The sequence below is a fragment of the Pristiophorus japonicus genome, chromosome 2 (assembly GCF_044704955.1).
Source record: "Pristiophorus japonicus isolate sPriJap1 chromosome 2, sPriJap1.hap1, whole genome shotgun sequence".
In the NCBI taxonomy this organism is placed as follows: Eukaryota; Metazoa; Chordata; class Chondrichthyes; family Pristiophoridae; genus Pristiophorus; species Pristiophorus japonicus.
Genome location: NC_091978.1, coordinates 101949024 through 101969933, shown reverse-complemented (window position 1 = coordinate 101969933; position 20910 = coordinate 101949024). Strand labels below are relative to the sequence as shown.

Sequence of the window (20910 nt, the reverse complement as noted above, 5' to 3'; positions counted from 1 at the left end):
CCTTTAATAGTCTGCCACAGACAGTGTCGTATAGTTGAGATGGTCGCTGAAGCTGGAGAGGTGAGAACGTTGTGACCTTCAATGATGTCCCACTGCCTGCATTGTTTACCTCAGTCACCACTGGTTTCCTTTGCTGGTATTGTGGAACCCCAATGGTTGGGGCAAAAAATTTCGTTGTATACTGAGGTTGGGAAGCAGTCATTTTGAGTGAAGGAGAAGGGATGATGTGTGCAACTGTTATGAGTAGAGAAGATTTCTGGAGAGTGGGGCAGAGGCCTGTTGACATTGGAGTTAACACTGAGGCAGTGGGGAGCATAGACAAGCTGGAATGGACCATGGACACTGAAGAGAGTGCGTGGTAAGTGGAATTGTCAGATGCCACAAGAGGTGGGAAAGAGAAAGCTGAATTTGACAGGATGGTTAGAGGCTGCAACAAGCATGCAGGAGGGGTGAAAAATCTGAGGCAATAGAGCAAGGTCAAGAGGTCCAGAACAAGATCGAGGCAACGTGCAGCAGATCAACAGAAAAATCTGGAGTTAGTGGAAAGAAGGCTGAGTAAATAGATAAAGTTAACAAGAAATTTAAAAACATTTACACTTTGGGGGGGCTTGCCTGCATAAAATGGAAAAATTAAATAACAGTGAACTTCCACTTTTAAAGTCACTTCCACAGTGACATCCTTGGCTGGAGAGTAAAGAGAAGGAGTTAAATATACTTGAGGCAGGCATTATCTCTAGTTATTACTAAATGTTAAGTCATGGCAACAGGAAATGAGTGTGACCAGGAGGAAAACTCGCTCATTATTAAATGGACTAGAAACCCCAAGTCATTCTGTTCATTCTTTTTGCCTCCCTTCTTCCCCCTACCCATCATTACCTCTTTTAGGTTATACTCCCACCTGCCATTCTTGTGTCCAAAGTGTACTACCTCACAATCTGGTAATATCCTTGCTGGCATCTCCACAAGCTTCATCTGATTCAAAATAACTTAGCCCACATTTAATCTGACAACCAGCCACCCTGTCCTCACCAAGCTCCATTTCTGTCCTTGGTATAGGTTGCAGGTATCAAAATGATGATTGTCTTTGTATGCACGGCTCTTCATTACCATTAGTGATTTTCTGTCTTGCGTCCCAGTGTGCACCCACCACTCTCAATACTGGGTTTCTTCCACTGCTTCTGCTCTACCATTGGTGGTTGGTCATTGAGCCACTAAACTCCTGCCCTCTGGAGCTCTCCACTTAGCTCCTTCTGCCTACTTTCAAAAACCTCCTCAGAACCTTCCATTTCCCATCCTGGCTATTCCATTCCTTCCTTTTCCCCATGCTGTGTGGGCACCATATCCTTTGCTTATTGTATTGTGCTTTAAGATGCGCAAGTCCATTTGCATCATCATTATAGGCAGTCCCTCGAAATCGATGCAGACTTGCTTCCATTCTAAAAGTGAGTTCTCAGGTGACTACAGTCCAATACGGGAATTACAGTCTCTGTCACAGGTGGGACAGACAGTGGTTGAAGGAAAGGGTGGCTGGGGAGTCTAGTTTGCCGCACGCTCCTTGGCGACGAGACTTGAGGTGCTCGGCGCCCTCCCAGATGCTCTTCCTCCACTTAGGGCGGTCTTTGGCCAGGGATTCCCAGGTGTCGATGGGGATGTTGCACTTTATCAAGGAGGCTTTGAGGGTGTCCTTGAAACATTTCCTCTGCCCACCTGGGGAATGCTTGCCGTGAAGGAGTTGCTAGTAGAGCGCTTGCTTTGGGAGTCTTGTGTCGGGCATGCAGACAATGTGGCCCGCCCAACGGAGCTGGTCGAGTGGTCAGTATGTTGGCCTGATCGAGAACACTGTCGTTGGTGCAGCTATCCTCCCATGGATTTTCAGGATCTTGCAGAGACATCGTTTGTATTTCTCCAGCGATTTGAGGTGTCTATTGTTTATGGTCCATGTCTCTGAGCCATACAGGAGGGCGGGTATTATTACAGCCCTGTAGACCATAAGCTTGGTGCCAGATTTGAGGGCCTCGTCTTCGAACACTTTCACTACACATCCTAGTTAATATCTTCTGCAAACTTGGATTAATTCCTCTATCTTCCCAATCCAAGTTTTCGGTAAAAGCTGGGGCTCCAACATCGATCCTTGAAGACACAACCCGTCACTGCCTACCAAACCGAGAATGACCCTTTTATTCTAACATGCTTTTTCCTCCTTTCCAATCAGTTTCTTCTTCATGCTGTAGAGCTATCTCTCAATTACATTGCTTCAGTTTTAGCTAAGCTGTTTATGTTCTGTCACCAAATTTTGCATTTGATGAGCTTTAAGTTGCTTTTCCACTGTGTACTGCATAGATTGCTTCCAAACTGATGATGGATAAATTAATTGTCCCTTTTTCTCTAACTATTTAACTTTGTAGACTCATGGTGAAGTGGAACGTCGTATTGTGTCACAGCTGCTCACTTTGATGGATGGTTTGAAGCAGCGGGCTCATGTGATTGTTATGGCAGCTACAAATCGACCAAACAGCATTGATCCTGCTCTTAGACGATTTGGTAGGTTGAAACTTGTATTTGTCTGCATGAGAGGGACACATGGTCTGTGTATACATGCATTGTAATTGGCTTAATCATTTGACTTGCAGGTCGGTTTGATCGAGAGGTGGATATTGGTATTCCTGATGCCACCGGTCGACTGGAAATCCTACAAATTCACACAAAGAACATGAAATTGGCAGATGATGTAGACCTTGAGCAGGTTTGTAAATATCTAAAACGGGAGATGTCATTGTCCAGCATGAAGAAATACTGTAATTACTAGAATTGTTAAATATGCTAAAACTGTAGAACAGAGATATACCAAAATAATGTAATATTTGGACTCTTTTTGCAGTCTTAACACAAATTTTGTTAAATTGCTGATCTCTGTTCATTCCTCCTCCATCTTCCTCCCCCAACAAGTCTAAAGTTATAAGTGCACTAACTGCACAAATGTTTGTGACATTCACTTCTACATTTCCAGTGATTTTAAAATATTTTCTGTATAAAGAAAATAGTCCTGGTAAGTGTGTATCTTACAGGGCATAATTAAATGTGGTATAAAATAGATTTCCAGAGAAATAAAATATATACTAATTTTGTTTAATAGTAGACATTGAGCATTAACTTGATTGCCAGAGTTCATTCATGAGAAATAGTGGTGCTTGAGAAATTTTTGCCTGAAGTGTTATATTTAATATACCATTTGGATCGAACACTCCTGGACAAACTTAAAGATGCTGGGATTTTTTCTTAGCTGAGCCATTACCTTTCCTACTGAATTTAATTTTTGAGTCCTGTATGGTCTTGCCACTTCATGTCTATATGTATTTTAATATAGGTGTATTGCATGAAATGAAAGTAGTGAAGAATGACTTGCAAAAGTGAATTTACACAGAATTGATTTTTGCTGCAAATGCCACATGTACTCGGGCAAGACTACAATAAGGAACTCAATAACTTGTCATTTTGTGTGCACAATTAAAAAAAAATATATATATATCTGAATGGCTGGCCAGCATAGCTAGCTATTGAGCTGATGACCTCTGCCATTCAAGGTGGTTTGTAATGAAGTGAATGTATAATGTTTGATGCTACACTTAACATATGCTTTTAAAGAATATGAAATGTCTCTGGAAAATATTGGGGATTAATGATATACAACTAGTTGATCTCCTGTGGCACAGTCAGAACAATGTTTTAAAATGTTAATTTTGTTAATGTCATCATGTCAATTATTTTTTTCCATGTTGGTCTTGTATGGTAAGGGTATTCACAGATACATCTCTGATAGTTATAAGAAAAGTACTGAGCTAGGACATAAAGGAAGAGTCAAGTTTGATTCATCTACAAGTGCAGAGAAATAATCATTTTTTGGCAAAAGAATCAAGTCGAACTAAAATCAATAACATTTTTAGTCATTAGTGGCTGCGGGGATGTGGGAATGGTCAGAAGAGCATGGTGGGCTGCACAGTTCTAGGCAGAGCAGAACCCGACGATAAGCGACACTCTAGGAAGAGCATGGCAGGCATCTAGTTGATATGAGACACGCAACGGGAAGTGGAAGAATTTGGCGGATGAGTGGGGCCCAACAGCAGGAAATTGTTTAGGAAAATGGGAGCAGGTTCACTTGGAAAAGAGAAAAGCGGGGTGGGGAAGGGAAGGGGAACCAGGGGAAAAGGAGGAGGCGAGAATTTCTGTGTAAAATTGGGAAGCGTGTTAAAATTTAAAACTTTAAAAAATATTGAGCAACGTGCCTGAATTAGTAAAGTGTTCATCAAAATCAAAATGGTGGACGAAGTTGACTTTTTTTTAGAAAGTGAAACAATGCCACTCAAGTGACCAGAGATTGTACCTACATGGTCACAGGCAGACACTTGTGTATAATGACAAAATATTGTGGCAACAGGAAGTAGATAAAGAGGAATAGTCTGCATACAAAAGATTTTTAATATGTTAAAGTTTTCAGGGGAAACTTGGTTAGAGGATGGTGGATAATTCGAATGGGTGCACAGCGACATTCCCGCTCGCGGCCGCATAGTGGTTTCGAGGTCCCGCACAGGCCGCTCGCTGGCTTTTCAATGGAAATAACCACTCGTGCGTGAAAATTTGTATGGGCCCGCAGCCACATAGGGGGGAAATATTACAGGGAACATTAATGCACAGATGTAGTTCAGTTCACATTTTAAAGTCGCACATTCTGAATTTTCTTGTATATTCCGATTATAAATTCATGTGTCTCCATTTATAATGGCAACACGAAATATAAAAACAGATGGCAAGAGTTTCTATTGGTATATAAAAAGGATGACTGGGGCGCAGTGCTGTGCGGTGAGGACAGGCTGGTGGAGGAGTTTTGTCTTACGGATGTTTAGCGTAAGGCCCATGCTTTCGTACGCCTCAGTAAATACGTCGACTATGTCCTGGTGTGCAGCCTCTATGTGCGCAGATGCAGGCGTCGTCTGCGTACTGTAGCTCGACGACAGAGGTTGGGGTGGTCTTGGATCTGGCCTGATGACGGCACAGGTTCCCATTGGTTCTGTAGTTTAGTTCCACTCCAGCGGGGAGCTTGGTGACTGTGAGGTGGAGCATGGTGGCGAGAAAGATTAAGAGAGTTGGGGCGATGACGCAACCCTGTTTGACCCCGGTCTGGACGTGGATTGGGTCTGTGATGGATCCGTTGATAAGGATCCGTTGGCCCTGGACAACGTGGACCACTTCCCATATCTTGGGAGCCTCCTATCCACAAGAGCAGGCATCGACGGCGAGATCCAACACTGCCTCCAGTGCAGCCTTCGCCACTGCCACCAAGCTCATGGTCTACAGGGCTGTAGTAATACCTGCCGTCTTGTATGGTTCAGAGACATGGACCATGTACAGTAGACACCAAGTTGCTGGAGAAATATCACCAGCGATGTTTCCGCAAGATCCTATAAATCCCCTAGGAGGACAGGCGCACTGACATCAGCGTCCTCATTCAGGCTAACATCCCCAGCATTGAAGCACTGACCACACTCGATCAGCTCCGCTGGGCAGGCCACATAGTCCGCATGCCAGACACGAGACTCCCAAAGCAAGTGCTCTACTCGGAGCTCCTTCACGGCAAACGAGCCAAAGGTGGGTAGCGGAAACGCTACAAGGACACCTCAAAGCCTTCCTGATAAAGTGCAATGGCCACTGACACCTGGAAGTCCCTGGCCCAAGACCCAGTGGAGGAAGTGCATCCAAGAGGGCGCTGAGCACCTCGAGTCTCAACGCCGAGAGCATGCAGAAATCAAGCGCAGACAACGGAAAGAGTGTGCGGCAAATGAGTCCCACCCACCCCTTCCCTCAACGACTATCTGTCCCACCTGTGACAGAATCTGTGACTCTTGTATTGGACTGTTCAGTAACCAAAGAACTCACTTCAGGAATGGAAGCAAGTCTTCCTCGATTCTGAGGGACTGCCTATGATGATGATGATGATGATAAAAAAAGAAAAGTGTGGCTAAAGTAAATGTTGGTTCCTTAGAGGATGAGACTGGGGAATTAATAATGGGGAAAATGGAGATGGCAGAAACTCTGAACAAATATTTTGTATCAATCTTTACGGTAGAAGGCACTAGCGTCAAGAGGCTATGGGGGGAGGAACTTAACACAATCACTAAGGAGGTGGTACTCAGTAAGCTATTGGGACTAAAGGCGGATAAATCCCCGGACCTGATGGCTTGCATCCAAGGGTCTTGAGAGAAGTAGCGGCAGGGATAGTGGATGCATTGGTTGTAATTTACCAAAATTCCCTGGATTCTGGGGAGGTTCCAGCAGATTGGAAAACTGCAAATGTAACACCCCTATTTTTTAAAAAAAAAAGGAAGCAGACAAAAAGCAGGAAACTATAGACCAGTTAGCCTAGCATCTGTGGTGGGGAAAATGTTGGAGTCCATTATTAAAGAAGCAGTAGCAGGACATTTGGAAAAACATAATTGAGTCGGGCAGAGTCAGCATGGATTTATGAAGGGGAAGTCATGTTTGACAATTTTGTTGGAATTCTTTGTGGATGTAACGAACGGCGTGGATAAAGGGGAACCAGTCGATGTGTATTTGGATTTCCAGAAGGCATTTGACAAGGTGCCACATAAAAGTTCACTGGGTTGGGGGTAATATATTAGCATGGATAGAGAATTGGCTAACTAACAGAAAACAGAGAGTTGGGATAAATGGTTCATTCTCGGGTTGACAATCAGTAACTACTGGGGTGCCGCAGGGATCAGTACTTGGACCACAACTATTTGCAAACTGTAGTAACGACTTGGAAGAAAGGACTGAGTGTAACATAGTTAAGTTTGCTGACGATACAAAGATGGGAGGAAAAGCAATGTGTGAGGAGGACACAAAATCTGCAAAAGGACATAGACAGGCTAAGTGAATGGGCAAAAATTTGGCAGATGGAGTATGTTGGAAAGTGTGAGGTCATGCACTTTGGCAAAAAAAAATCAAAGAGCAAGTTATTATTTAAATGGAGAAACATTGCAAAGTGCTGCAGTACAGCGGGACCTGGGGGTACTTGTACATGAAACACAAAAGGATAGTATGCAGGTACAGCAAGTGATCAGGAAGGCCAATGGAACCTTGGCCTTTATTGCAAAGGGGATGGAGTATAAAAGCAGGGAAGTGTTGCTACAGTTATACAGGGTATTGATGAGGCCACACCTAGAGTTTAGTTTCCATATTTACAAAAGGATATACTTGCTTTGGAGGCACTTCAGAGATGGTTCACTAGGTTGATTCCATAAATGAGGGGGTTGATTTATGAAGAAAGGTTGAGTAGGTTGGGCTTCTACTCATTGGAATTCAAGAATGAGGTGTGATCTTATTGAAACGTGCAAGATTATGAGGGGGCTTGATAAGGTGGATGCAGAGAGGATGTTTCCGCTGATAGGGGAGACTAGAACTAGGGGGCATAATCTTAGAGTAAGGGGCTGCCCATTTAAAACTGAGATGAGGAATTTCTTCTGAGGGTTGTAAATCTGTGGAATTCGCTGCCTCAGAGAGCTGTGGAAGCTGGGTTATTGAATAAATTTAAGACAGAAATAGACAATTTCTTAAAACGATAAGGGGTTATGGGGAGCGGGCAGGGAAGTGGAGTTGAGTCCATGATTAGATCAGCCATGATTGTATTAAATGACGGAACAGGTTGGAGGGACCATATGGCCTACTCCTGCTCCTATTATGTTCTTATGCCCATATAAACTGGTTGCGCTGTAATTGCACACTTCCACCATTGGAGGTGCTGCAGTGCCACCTTTTCTGGTCTTGTTTGGAACAGTGAAGCCTACAGGACAGGACACTGCATGCCTGCTTACAGATGTAGCATTGTGCTTGTATTCTGAGGATAACTGGCTTGTTTTAGCTTGCAGAATGCCCCCATTATTCTGTAGTATATAGGATTGCCCAGATAACAATATTTTACAGCACAGAAAATAGCTGATTGTGCTTGTTCCAGCTCTCCGGAAGAGCTATCCACATCGTCATATTTTCTGGTTCTTTCTCTTTACACTCTTTTAATAAATCCAAAACTTTGATTCCCTTTAAAAAGCTATTATGATTCTGCTTCCACCATTTCTGGTGGTGCATTTCATGTCCCAAAATCCACTTGCATAAAAAAATTCTCCTCGTCTTTGTTTTTTTGGTGGTAAATTTATACCCTCTCGTTGCCAACTCACTGACCAGTAATTGCAGTTTCTCCCAGTTTTACTTTTATCAAAACGTCTGAAAATTTTGAATACCTCTTACATTTCTTCTTAATACCTTAGTTCTTATGAAAACAGGCCCAGTTTTTCTATTCTCGCATCATCATGTTATGCAATACCTGTATTTTGTACTTCTGTATGATGTCGGGCCTGAAATTGCATTCAGAGGCTTCCCGCAAGTGGATGCCTCTGACCTGCGAAGAAATATACGCACATACCTGATGGTTCCAGAAGTTTGGGCTTGCGATCCTGGGCGCCTCCGGGTACCTGCGGGTAGAGGCCCACGTATCCCAGGGACCCATGCGGTTCGTAAGTGCCCCTGAGATCAACTGGGCCGCCCAACCAATACTTATGGGGATTCTGTATGTACGGAACCATAAGTATGAATGGGAGTACCTCCAAAAATACATGTACATTTAAAAAAAAATGTTTTAATCGCATTTAAAATTAATCAATGGCATTTAATTAAATTTAAAACAAAAATGTAAGTTTTTGAAAAATATATTTACATTCAAGGGTCTAAAATAAACTTGCCTTATTTCACAGGTTTTTAAATGTATAAGTTATTGAAAACATTTATTTTTCTGTCCTTTAAAAGTCTTACGCTGGTAATTTTTACCAGGCGTAATAATTTAAGGGAGCAGAAGTCTGGCAAATAGCCTCAATTCTCCACCCATGGAGGCCCTTTTCCTGGGAATGTGTTGGATGTGTCAAGAAGATTCTTGATCAATCACAAGTTCCAGGTTTTAGCGCATGCACTTCGCATGTCTAAACCCAGAACTTGCACGGCCTCTCCAGGCTCGTACGCACCCATAGAGGCCGCAAATTACGGCCCACGTAGTGAAGTTAGTTTTGTTCAGGCAAATATATTGAATATGGTGGCAAGTTATTGAAATATTGAAGTGAAAGTGAAGGCTTCTGGTTAGTGAACATTTTTTTCTTGCTTTAGGTTGCTAATGAAACTCATGGCCATGTTGGTGCTGATTTGGCTGCCTTGTGCTCTGAAGCTGCTCTTCAGGCTATTAGGAAAAAGATGGATGTTATTGATCTGGAAGATGAAACCATTGATGCTGAAGTTATGAATTCACTTGCAGTTACCATGGATGACTTCAGGGTAGGACTCTTTCTTTTAATAAAGATACCAAACTTTTTGATGTCCTGTTGTGTATTGAGCATATTTATGCAATAGAAACTGATGCATTGTTTGTTTGCAGTGGGCTTTGAGCCAGAGCAATCCTTCAGCACTGCGTGAAACTGTGGTTGAGGTGCCTCAGGTAACGTGGGAAGACATTGGTGGACTGGAGGATGTGAAGAGAGAGCTTCAGGAACTTGTACAAGTAAGCTACTGAGTTTTTAGATTCTCATTGTGTGGTAAATTTATTGGTCTGAAATAGAGGTTGAAAACTTTGTTCCAGTTGAAGAATTGACATAAAATGTCATTATGTAACTCTCAAATCAAATGGTACCAATTGCATTATTTGTACCTATAAAGCTGGGACTTCTTTGCATTAACATTCGTGATACCAGTAGATTTTTTCCTACTTCCCCATCTCTTTTGAAGATGCACGGTATTGCTGGAATATGGTTTCACGGGGACCGACGTCCTTCTGGTACCTTGCCCAAGTGGCTTTCCTAGTCTTGAGCCTAGACAGTAAATATATTTGGGCTATTTGATTGTTGTCCACATATGTGCATCTTCCAGCAGGCATCATTGGACAGCACTCAGGAGTGGGAATTCAGGTGACATTTTTAATTCCCCTTCCCTTGCCCAGGAGCATCAAGTCTAATTGTAGTCGCCCAGCTGAGATTTGTTAATTTAGCACAGGAAATGAACTGGCATCATCCAATCTTTGTGGTTTATAGCTAAGCCAGATAGTATCTTTACCACATAGGTCATTAAGAGAATGAATGGATTAATTATTGATAAATTGGAGTTTTAATTGTACTCGTGTATTAAAAAATGCCTGCGGGAACACTGTTTTAATGTTTTATCTGGATTGGGACACTTCGTGAAAAGTTATGTGAAGTATACAGATTTGTTTATTTTTAAACAGTATCCTGTGGAGCATCCAGACAAATTCCTGAAGTTTGGCATGACCCCTTCAAAGGGTGTACTGTTTTATGGGCCACCTGGTTGTGGTAAAACTTTGCTGGCAAAAGCCATTGCAAATGAATGCCAGGCCAACTTTATCTCAATCAAGGGACCAGAGCTGCTTACCATGTGGTTTGGAGAATCTGAGGCAAATGTCCGAGAAATCTTTGATAAGGTAAGTAGTGAAAGTATATTTAAAAAAAATAATTGCAACTTAATTTTTCTATGGTAGTTCTTTGTTCTTATCTTGAGGAGCACAAAAAAGGATGACTCTAATGTTTGAATTTAAGTAGTATCTTGGACATTGTTGTTCAGGGTTTCAGCATTATGTACCCTGACCCAGAGTGCTTTTTAAAAACTTTTAAACTAACTCGCGATTGGAGTATTTTTTTTAGAGAATGTTTGCTGAGCAATTGCCAACAGACATTTCCATCGAAATGTCCAATAAAAAAACTGGAATGGATCATTATTTTTGGATGATGTTTAGGGCTTAATATAGTAATGCTGCTTTAAAGTAACACTACTAAAATGCACTGAAATTCTAAATGTAGATTGTTTTAAAATAAACTTATTTATCTTTATCCTCAGTCACTGACTTTTCTAGCATAGCTTTCTAGTATACACACACTATCCCTTGATCTTATTTTAAATAAACCAGTAGGTTGCCCCATTGTCAGTAACAGGCAACTGCATAAGTGCCTCCTCAAAATGTAGAGGTGTCATCACTATAATTAAACACAAAATCTAATTAGCAGAAGTGGCAAGTGGGCTGAGTATCACTGGAGTGACTTAAAACTACATTGGGCACCTCTGCTTCATGCAACACGCCGCCCCAGTGGTGCAGGGAACGGCCCCTGCTGGATGGCAAGGTAGAACAGCAGGGCGTGTCTGGGCGGAAGACGAGGGTTGAGGAAGTCGAGAGCGTGTCGGAGCAACCCGTACAGGAAATTCCTCTGTGCAGAGTGGAACGGCACAAAGAGAATTTCCAAGAGACGGCTCAAGTTGTGATGCGGAGGTTCCAACGGAAGTTCTCAGGACTTGCACCGATGAGAAATACCTCCTGAATGGGGATAAGGTCGGACGGAAAAGCTCTACACACTTGAGCCTCCTGACTCAAGGCTAAGTGTTTGTTTGCTCTTGCTATTTTAATTATTTTTGTCTTCTATTTTTTTTTAAGTTTCTGTGTCTTTGAGTGATCAGCATTCTATTCTGCAGTTGTAAATATATTTCTTTCAAAGTTTAGTTGCTGGTTGAAAACCTATTCCAAAGGCTGGTTTTCCAGCCAGTTGGGGACTGAGCTTGAAGGTTTGTGTTCATGAAACGAAGCTTGACAAACTGCCCAGTTGCCTAAGCCCCAGGATAGAAATTTGTAATAATATAGGTGACGCTGATGAAGCATATCCATTACTGAAATGTTCAGGTCCCTTAGTCACACAGATTTATCTAAGCCATGACTTTGTTAAAACATAATTTGTAGGACGCATAATGGGGATAAGTGTTTCACTTTGAAAATACATCCTTTACAATCACTTCCTGTATAATATATTGCTAAAGAACTTTAAAATCTTTATGTGTAAATAATTGATTTCAGTGTATCACCAAACCTGAATGTTCTTTGACTAATCCTTGTTTAAATGAACATATAACTCTAAATGGATCTCCATGTAACATTTCAGGCCCGTCAAGCTGCCCCTTGTGTGCTGTTCTTCGATGAACTGGATTCCATTGCTAAGGCTCGAGGTGGCAACATCGGTGATGGTGGTGGTGCTGCTGATCGTGTCATCAACCAGATCCTGACCGAAATGGATGGTATGTCCACCAAAAAGAATGTCTTTATCATCGGTGCTACCAATCGTCCTGATATTATTGACCCCGCAATTCTGCGTCCTGGACGCCTCGACCAACTGATTTATATCCCATTGCCTGATGAAAAATCTCGTGGTGCTATTCTGAAAGCTAACTTGAGGAAGTCTCCTATTGCTAAGGCAAGTATGATTTAGTTACCTCTTAAAATTGTTTTTAATTTTGATATTATTTAACAACAAACATTAGAAGGGTCATATTGGACTGCAACAGTTAAGTTTCAAGAACAAATAATGTCTTGTAATTTTTTTACTTGGAGTAATGCAGCATTGAGAAGCAGTTATTCTGAAGGCTAGTAACTTGTTATAGTGTAACATCCTTTGAAAATGTTGATTTTTTTTAATAACGCGTGGACCTTGAAGTCACATGATTTTTTACATAAATTACGTAGGATATACAGCACAGAAACAGGCCACTTGGCCCAATCAGTCCATGCCAGTGTTTATGCTCCACTTGAGTCATCTCCCATCCTTCCTCAACTAGCTATCAACATAACCCTCTTCCATTTTCCCTCGTATGCTTATCTAGCCTCATCTTAAATACATTCATACTATTCACCTCAACCATTCCCTGTTGTAGTGAGTTCAACATTCTCATCACTCTCTGGGTAAAGAAGTTTCTTCTGAATTCCCTATTTGATTTCTTCGTGACTATCTTGTATTGATGACCTCTAGTTATGCTCTTACCCACAAGAGGAAACACACTCTCTTCATCCTTTCCTGATAGGTATAACCTCGCATTTCTGGTATCATCCTTTCCAGTGCCTTTCTATCCTTTTTTTCCATATGGCGACCCGAACAGTTCACAATACTCCCAAGTGTGGTCTAACCAAGGTTTGATACAAGCTTAGCATAACTTCTCCTTTTCAATTCTATCCCCTAGAAATAAACCCTAGTGCTTGGTTTGCTTTTTTAATGGCCTTATTAACTTGTGTTGCTACTTTAGTGATTTGTGTATTTGTACTCCCATTTCTCTCTGCTCTTCTACCTCATTTAGATTCTTATTTTCCAAGTAATATGTGACCTCCTTATTTTTCTTACCAAAATGTAATACCTCACACTTGCCTCTATTGGATTTTCATGAACCAGGCTTTCGGGAAACCTGATTTTTACTGCAACCACTGTATGATTTTTGACACATTTTGCCATAACTAATCAACAGCCCTACTTATTGCGAATGGTGTTCAACATGTGATAGTTTATCTGGTTTAGGGCTATGCTTATTACACAGGTTGTTTCTTTAAATTAAATTGGAGTAGATGTGAAGAAGTTAACCTGATAATGTCCTCTTTAGAAGAGGAGTGTTAGTATTTCATTGCCCTGAAATATATTAAGCTTTTACCTTATTAACTGGGTAACTTGCATGTGTTAACTGAGAACTTCAACCTGAACTGGGGTTACAAAAGAAGTTACTTGCTAACCTAAGAAGTTGTTCTTTATATGATAGTCTAATTTCTGTATTCAATTGCCAAACAATACACTTAGCCTCGTATATTGTTAATGTCCCATGTATTTGATTTCTTTGCAGGAAGTTGACTTGGAGTATTTGGCTAAGACCACTAATGGATTTTCTGGAGCTGATTTGACCGAAATCTGTCAGCGAGCTTGTAAGCTTGCAATCAGAGAATCTATTGAAAGTGAGATCAGGCGCGAACGCGAAAGACAGGGCAACCCTTCAGCCATGGTAGGTGCATAATTGGCAACCATTTTTAGACTGCTAATTAATATTCTAGTATATTCTAACCAGTTACTGGCTTCTGTTTTTGCCAGTTCTTTTAAATAATGCTCACTAATAAGTGGCTCTAAATGCAGGAGGTTGAAGAAGACGATCCAGTTCCTGAAATACGCAAGGACCATTTTGAGGAAGCTATGCGCTATGCACGCCGATCAGTCAGTGACAATGATATTCGAAAATATGAAATGTTTGCACAAACACTGCAGCAGAGTCGTGGATTTGGCAGCTTCAGGCAAGTTTTTTAATGTATCTTTCGTTGTCGTTTGTCTTGTGGGATAACTATTCTAGATTGCCCTAACATTTTAGAAATTTAGTCTTGGGAGCCCATGCTAGAAATTTCTCTGGTGTATATTAATAGCTTTTTTTGAAAATTGCAAATAATACCATGACACACAAAACTCTTGTATCTTTATTTACTTTTGATTTTTTTTTTAAATGTTCATAATGCTTTTTAAAAAACTTAATGAAATTTCATGTTTTTTTTCCTTGTATTCAATGTCTGCAGCCCAGTTATGCCCTATTTTGACCAAAGTTGTTTGCAGTGTTGTTAAGGATGCCTTCACACTGTAATTATAGCATCAGTGTGAAGTAGTTTAACTTTGCACCAATGCTGCAATTATAGTGAAAATGTAGTCCGAGTCTAGATCGGGGCTGGACATACTGCTGTGAGACTCCCTGGAAGAGATAGTCTCACTCTGCTTCACTTTTGAGTCTGTTCGGACTGTGATACCCAATTTGCAAGTTTAGTGTTAATGTGAGCCTGAAACAACTTCTCACAAATACTTAAATTGTAGTGTGAATGCACCAAAGTGAATTATTTTCTAATTAGTTGCTGTAGGAAAGGATTAAATTGGGTTCACTCTCCTTTGCTAATCAGTTTGATTTTTTTTTTTGGCTGTTGATTTAATATTATACATATTTTTTAATTCAGTTTGTTTTTGCATGTTATGGAGAGAGGGAATTATGGAATTATAGTGGTTATGGTACTGGACTGAGCTCATGAGTCTAAATCTCACCCTGACAAGAAAAAGGTAATCATGAAATCTTGCTGGATTGTTATACGATCCACCTCCAGGGAAGGGAACCTGCTAATCCTACATGGTCTGGTCTACATGCGACTCTAATTTATACACTACGTGGTTGACCTTTAATGCCCTTGGCAATAAATACAGCCTTACCAGTGTAGTCCACATCTCTTAACAAATTTTTAAAAAGCAAGATTTTAGTTTAATGTAAAATTCTTGTTAATTTTTGCTAATAAACAGAACATCAAATTGTAATATTTACAGTTGCTATTAAACAAAGTTTTGGGATAACTACTTGTCCAAATGAAGTAACCAAGCTACTAAATCGGCAAAACTTGGTTAACTACACATGCGGTGAGCCATAGAAACCAGGAATGTCTCTGGTTCTGTAAGCAAGTCAAACTGACCTGGTGTGGTGGTTGAGGCAGCTCAATTGGCGTCGCCTTCAAACTAGGGAACAAAAGAAATATTTGGCCAATCCTGACCCCTTGAGGGATTCCGAAAAAGACTGGGCTCAACTGCATTGCCTCAGTGGTTGATTAGCGCACCAACATTCGCTTGCCTGAAAGGACACTCAGTGGTATACCTTTGAGTCATAGAAACATAGCAGGAGTAGGCCATTCAGCCATTCGAGCCTGCACCACCATTCAATATGATCATGCAACTTCAGTACCCCATTCCTGCTTTCTCTCCATATCCCTTGATCCCTTTAACCATAAGGGCCACATTTAACTCCCTTTTGAATATATCTAACAAACTAGCCTCAACAACTTTCTGTGATAGAGAATGCCACAGGTTCACAATTCTCTGGGTGAAGAAGTTTCTCCTCATCTCGGTCCTAAATGGCTTACCCCTTATCCTTAGACAGTGACCCCTGGCTTTAGACTTCCCCAACATCGGGAACATTCTTCCTGCATCTAACCTGTCCAATCCCGTCAGAATTATATATGTTTCTATGAGATCCCTCTCATTCATCTAAATTCCAGTGAATCTAAGCCTAGTCGATCCAGTCTTTCTTCATATGTCAGTCCTGCCATCCCGGGAATCAGTCTGGTGAACCTTCGCTGCACTCCCTCAATAGCAAGAATGTCCTTCCTTAGATTAGGAGACCAAAACTGTACATAATATTCAAAGTGTGGCCTCACCAAGGCCCTGTACAACTGCAGTAAGACCTCCCTGCTCCTATACTCAAATCCTCTCGCTATGAAGGCCAACATGCCTGTTGCCGCCTTCACCGCCTGCTGTACCTGCATGCCAACTTTCAATGACTGATGTACCATGACACCCAGGTCTTGTTGCACCTCCCCTTTTCCTAATCTGTCACCTTTCAGATAATATTCTGCCTTCCTGTTTTGCCACCAAAGTGGATAACCTCACATTTATCTACATTATACTGCATCTGCCATTCATTTGCCCACTCACCTAACCTGTTCAAGTCACCCTGCAGCCTCTTAGCATCCTCCTCACAGCTCTCACTGCCACCCAGCTTAGTGTCATCTGCAAACTTGGAGATATTACATTCAATTCCTTTGTCTAAATCATGAATGTATATTGTAAATAGCTGGGGTCCCAGCACTGAACCTTGTGGTACCCCACTAGTTACTGCCTGCCATTCTGAAAAGGACCCGTTTATTCCTACTCTTTGCTTCCTGTCTGCCAAACCAGTTCTCTATCCACGTCATTGCATTAGCCCCAATACCATGTGCTTTCATTTTGCACACTAATCTCTTGAAGATCTCAGATGAGTAAGAGAGAAAGTTGATTGGGGAGGGGGCGGAGAAATCGTCACTTGAGCAAGAATTAGCATAACCTCAAGCATTCTCTCCGTTTATCGATATACTAAATCGAGCTAATTGTATGTAGTGCTCAATTTAAACTTAACATTTGATTTGGGTAAAATAAAGTAAAAACACATCTGGCTCTTTTCCTCATTCTAATTATATGAAATAGATGTGGATAAAACCTAGGTGTTTCTAAAATTTCAGTACTTCTAAACACTTTCATGCCTGAAAAGAAACTGATCACAATAAAAATACAATTGACTGGCACAATTACATTTTAATAAAAACCTGTCCTTTATCAGAATGCTGCAGATAGGTGATGCCCCCTCCTCCCTATCACACTCGCACAATTTGAAAGAAAATCATGGAAGTAGTGATATCATGGACATAAGTTCAGAAATTGCATATTGTAAAATGGATTTTAAGGTTAACCATTACCTTTACTACTTGTAGATTCCCGTCTAGTAGCCAAGCTGGAGCAGGACCAAGCCAAGGAACTGGAGGTGGAAGTGGTGGAAACATGTTCAGTGAAGACAATGATGATGATCTGTATGCTTAAACATGCATTGTGGACCAAATTTGACCAGGCCAAGTTGTACAATTTCCATTTCTTGGACTGTTGCTTTTTTTTCTCCCCTTCAGTCCAGTCAGAGAAGCGTGTGCAGCTTGTCAGTAATCTGGTACAGGGGTTTCTTCTAATGAACCTATTCTTGATGTTGGATGTGAAGTTAACTGTTAAATCACTGCAGAGTGGTCTATGACTACCTTCTGGGAAACTTCTGTTCTAATTGATGCAGATTCAGCAGCTTTTGCAGTGGGTATAACTGTAGCCTGAAAAAATACAAAATGCTTATGGAAATTCATTTTTTTATTTCAGTAGGTGACACATGATGATAAATGTACACGTTTGAACGAGCTGAGACTTGAAATGTTAAGCAACTTAATATGAACCGATAATAAAATCTGAATTGTTGCACCTCCAATAATGAATTGTGTGTTGCCTGAATTTTAAGCTGCTGTTTCAGGTTAAGCCACCTAATTGGTTCATGAAAGGCATTTTATGTGCTCTGTTTGCAGCTTTTGACCTGCTGCAGAGTAAAAGATTATTTTCAATGTGTGTTGCATTATGTTTACTGTTGACATCTGAAGGTGCAATAATTGTCTGCTATGGCTTTTAAACTGGAAAAGAATTGAATGTGATTTCAAGCAGTGGTAACAGTACTTTTAATACTTCAGTCAATTTAATGCAAATTTAACATACTAAGCAGAATTATAAAAGGTTAGTATTGCCAACTTTTTTTTAAATGGGTGTTAATGGTTTACATCAGTTCTTAAAATGATAGAGTTCTAAGTACAGTGCACAAAAGATTTGAGAATATTGAGTAGTGATTTTTAAAGATGACTAACACAATGGGCACCATCATTACTGACTTTAATGTTTGTGAACAAAATCATTTTTTTAAACCATTGCATTGTTCTTGATTGGCAATACATTAAATTTTATAAATTCTGACTACATAAGTATCCCTTTATACCTGGCATCTACTTTATACAGTAGTCAGGTAAGCTCCATTGTAACAATTACCACAACTTAGATTGGGAGTCTCTTAATTTTTTTTAGTAAAACCTGAAAACCGTGCAACGGCTTTATTACAAGTAAGCTAAAAAATATCAATCTGGATTCCATTTGCACTCCAGATTTCGCTGAGGATGATTTGGTCTGTACCAGAGTTGAATCTTTTAACTGGTTTTATTAACCTTAAAAGTTCTTGGATGCTCTCAATCAGCCTGCACAAACCCCAACTTGTTCAAAATTGCTATCCGCATCTTGTCCCACACCAAGTCCCACTCATCCATCACCGCTATCTTTGATGGCCTCCATTGGCTCCCCTATCTCTCAATGCACTAAATTTAAAATCCTTACCCTTGTTTGCACTCCTCAATGATTTATATACAAAAACGGGTTTTGTTTCTGGCGAAGTTATGGCAGCAGAGACTGAGCAGCTCCAAAGAAATTCCTGGCCTTTGTGCTATCTATAATTCATATGATCGGCAGTCCATCTACCAATTTAAGCATCCACTCCACATCCATTGTGACTGCGGGGTGTACTATCCACAGGATGAAGTGCAGCAAGTTGCCAAGGCTTCTTTAACAGCACCTCCCAAACCTGAAACCTTCACCACCTAAAAGGACAAGGGCAGCAGGAGTTTGGGAACACACTCACTTCCAAGTTCTCCTCCAAGTCACACATCAATCCCGACTTGGACATATGTAGCCGTTCCTTTGTCGTTACTGGGTCAAAGACCCTACCGAGCAGCAAGGACTGCAGTGGTTCAAGAAGGTGGTGGTCCACCACCACCTAGGGAAGCTAGGGATGGGCAATAAATGCTGGCTTTTGCTAGTGATGCCCATAATCCCGAGAATGAATGATTAAAAATTTCTGACAGTTAAGTTATCCTAGTATGTTTAAGGAGTGCTCTCGAAGTAATGTTTTTGAAAATTAATACCGAAAGGGAAGGATTTTGATTTGCTATCTTACCAACTTTGGCAGCATAAAAACTTGGGACGGTCCATTGAAAACTATGCATATCAATAAGATTATTTGTATGTGGCATTGTTTTTAATTTGATTGGAGAATACATCCATTTCAGAACTTGTTGAACTCTTGGAAAACATTATGTAGTTGGTTCTATTTTTAGAACATGTTATATCAGAAATTCAAAGAAAATTTGTATTGATCAGTTCAGATATGAAAGTTTGATTTTATGTTCTCCACCGCTTCATTTTGGGGAAAATCCAGTGATTTATAGTATTGGGTTCTGCATCAAGTGGGTCCATGTGTCCCAGATGGGATCCGTTTCTTTGTTTTTCCTCTTCTGAAGCCAGCAACTTGTATTGCAGTAAAATGTCATGGATGGCCATCGCACTTCTTGCAAGTGGCAATTCTTCATCCACCTGGACATTGTGTTTTCAAATGTGGCAACCATCATGGCTAAATCAGATTCTTATGTTCTCAAGCAAGAAGAATTGGTTGTGTTTGAAACTTAAACTTTTAAGTTTTGTAAGAGGAAAATAAATAGAAATTATTACGATCTGATTAATTGATTTAAGATGGTTGTACCACTTAATGTAAGTAATGATGGGGTTTTATTTGAAATTGATCCACTGCATGTTTTTGTAAGGTTTTAATGCTCGCAAAGCCAATTATCCTTATAGTTATTAATGCATCACTGAAAAAGAAACTTGTTAAATGGTTAGCATGATCATCTGCAATGTGCTCTTTGTTCAGATATCTTCTCTCTTTAAAATGTAGAACTTAAAATGCTTAAGTAGCACTTGATTTAGATCAATATTTTAATGGTGATCCTTATTTTGAATTAAGGTGTGATGTGATGAGACTATTTCTGTTTGCTAAAAAGTAGTTTTGGCATTCATTTTCTTCAGGTTACAAATTCTATAATTTGCTTTAACATTTTCTTTATATTTAAATTCCTTTGTCTACACAAAATATGCCAGTTGTCAAAACAAGCAAGAAATAAAAGGATAAAATTATGTTTCAGCTTAACTGAAAATGCAAGGTTAAGAAAACCCAAGAGAATTTTGTGGGACTTTCTGATTCAAATGGTGCTTTTTTTCCCTTGAATGTTTCATTGAAACCTCAATGAGCAATGTCAATGCTGGGGAAATAGAAAACTTTTCCCATTTTTATCACCAGATATCAGGATTGAGAATTCCTAAGTCAAGAATAGCATGGTCAGATGCAGTGTAAAGCTCAGTTTTCAGTTGGTGTTGTTTTGATGCTGGTGTTCATGCACTTAATTTAATGTGGATGTTGCTGATCAGAAAACAGATTAATTGACTATTTTTCTCACTGCTGTTTGTGGGCACTTGCATTTGTCTACATGACAGCAGTAATTATATTTCAAAAGCTATTTTTATGATAGATCCTGGGGATTTGAAAACCACTATATAAATACAAGTTATTAAAGTATTACAGGCAAGTGTATGAAGCTAGATAACAAAGTTACGGTATGATGGACCCATCTCCCAAAAAATCTACAATGGTTTGGAATGGTAGATTACTTAAAAGGTATATTCAAAAATCAACCAGATTAGCACCTCCAAGAACGTTGCAGGAGAAAAGAGTTACAGTGGCCACAAT

General features: G+C 40.4%; 1 protein-coding gene across 1 annotated transcript in view; it reads left to right on the top strand.

Moving 5' to 3' along the window:
- The window catches only part of vcp (valosin containing protein), a 68037-nt gene extending 50304 nt beyond the window's left edge, over positions 1 to 17733 (top strand). The window contains exons 9-17 of the mRNA XM_070868424.1: positions 2406 to 2541; positions 2631 to 2743; positions 9202 to 9366; positions 9467 to 9589; positions 10307 to 10519; positions 12021 to 12329; positions 13735 to 13890; positions 14019 to 14173; positions 17201 to 17733. Coding sequence (XP_070724525.1) covers positions 2406 to 2541; positions 2631 to 2743; positions 9202 to 9366; positions 9467 to 9589; positions 10307 to 10519; positions 12021 to 12329; positions 13735 to 13890; positions 14019 to 14173; positions 17201 to 17306 — 1476 coding nt within the window. The 3' untranslated portion in view covers positions 17307 to 17733. The remainder of the gene's footprint in view (positions 1 to 2405; positions 2542 to 2630; positions 2744 to 9201; positions 9367 to 9466; positions 9590 to 10306; positions 10520 to 12020; positions 12330 to 13734; positions 13891 to 14018; positions 14174 to 17200) is intronic.
- Positions 17734 to 20910: the final 3177 nt, after the last annotated feature.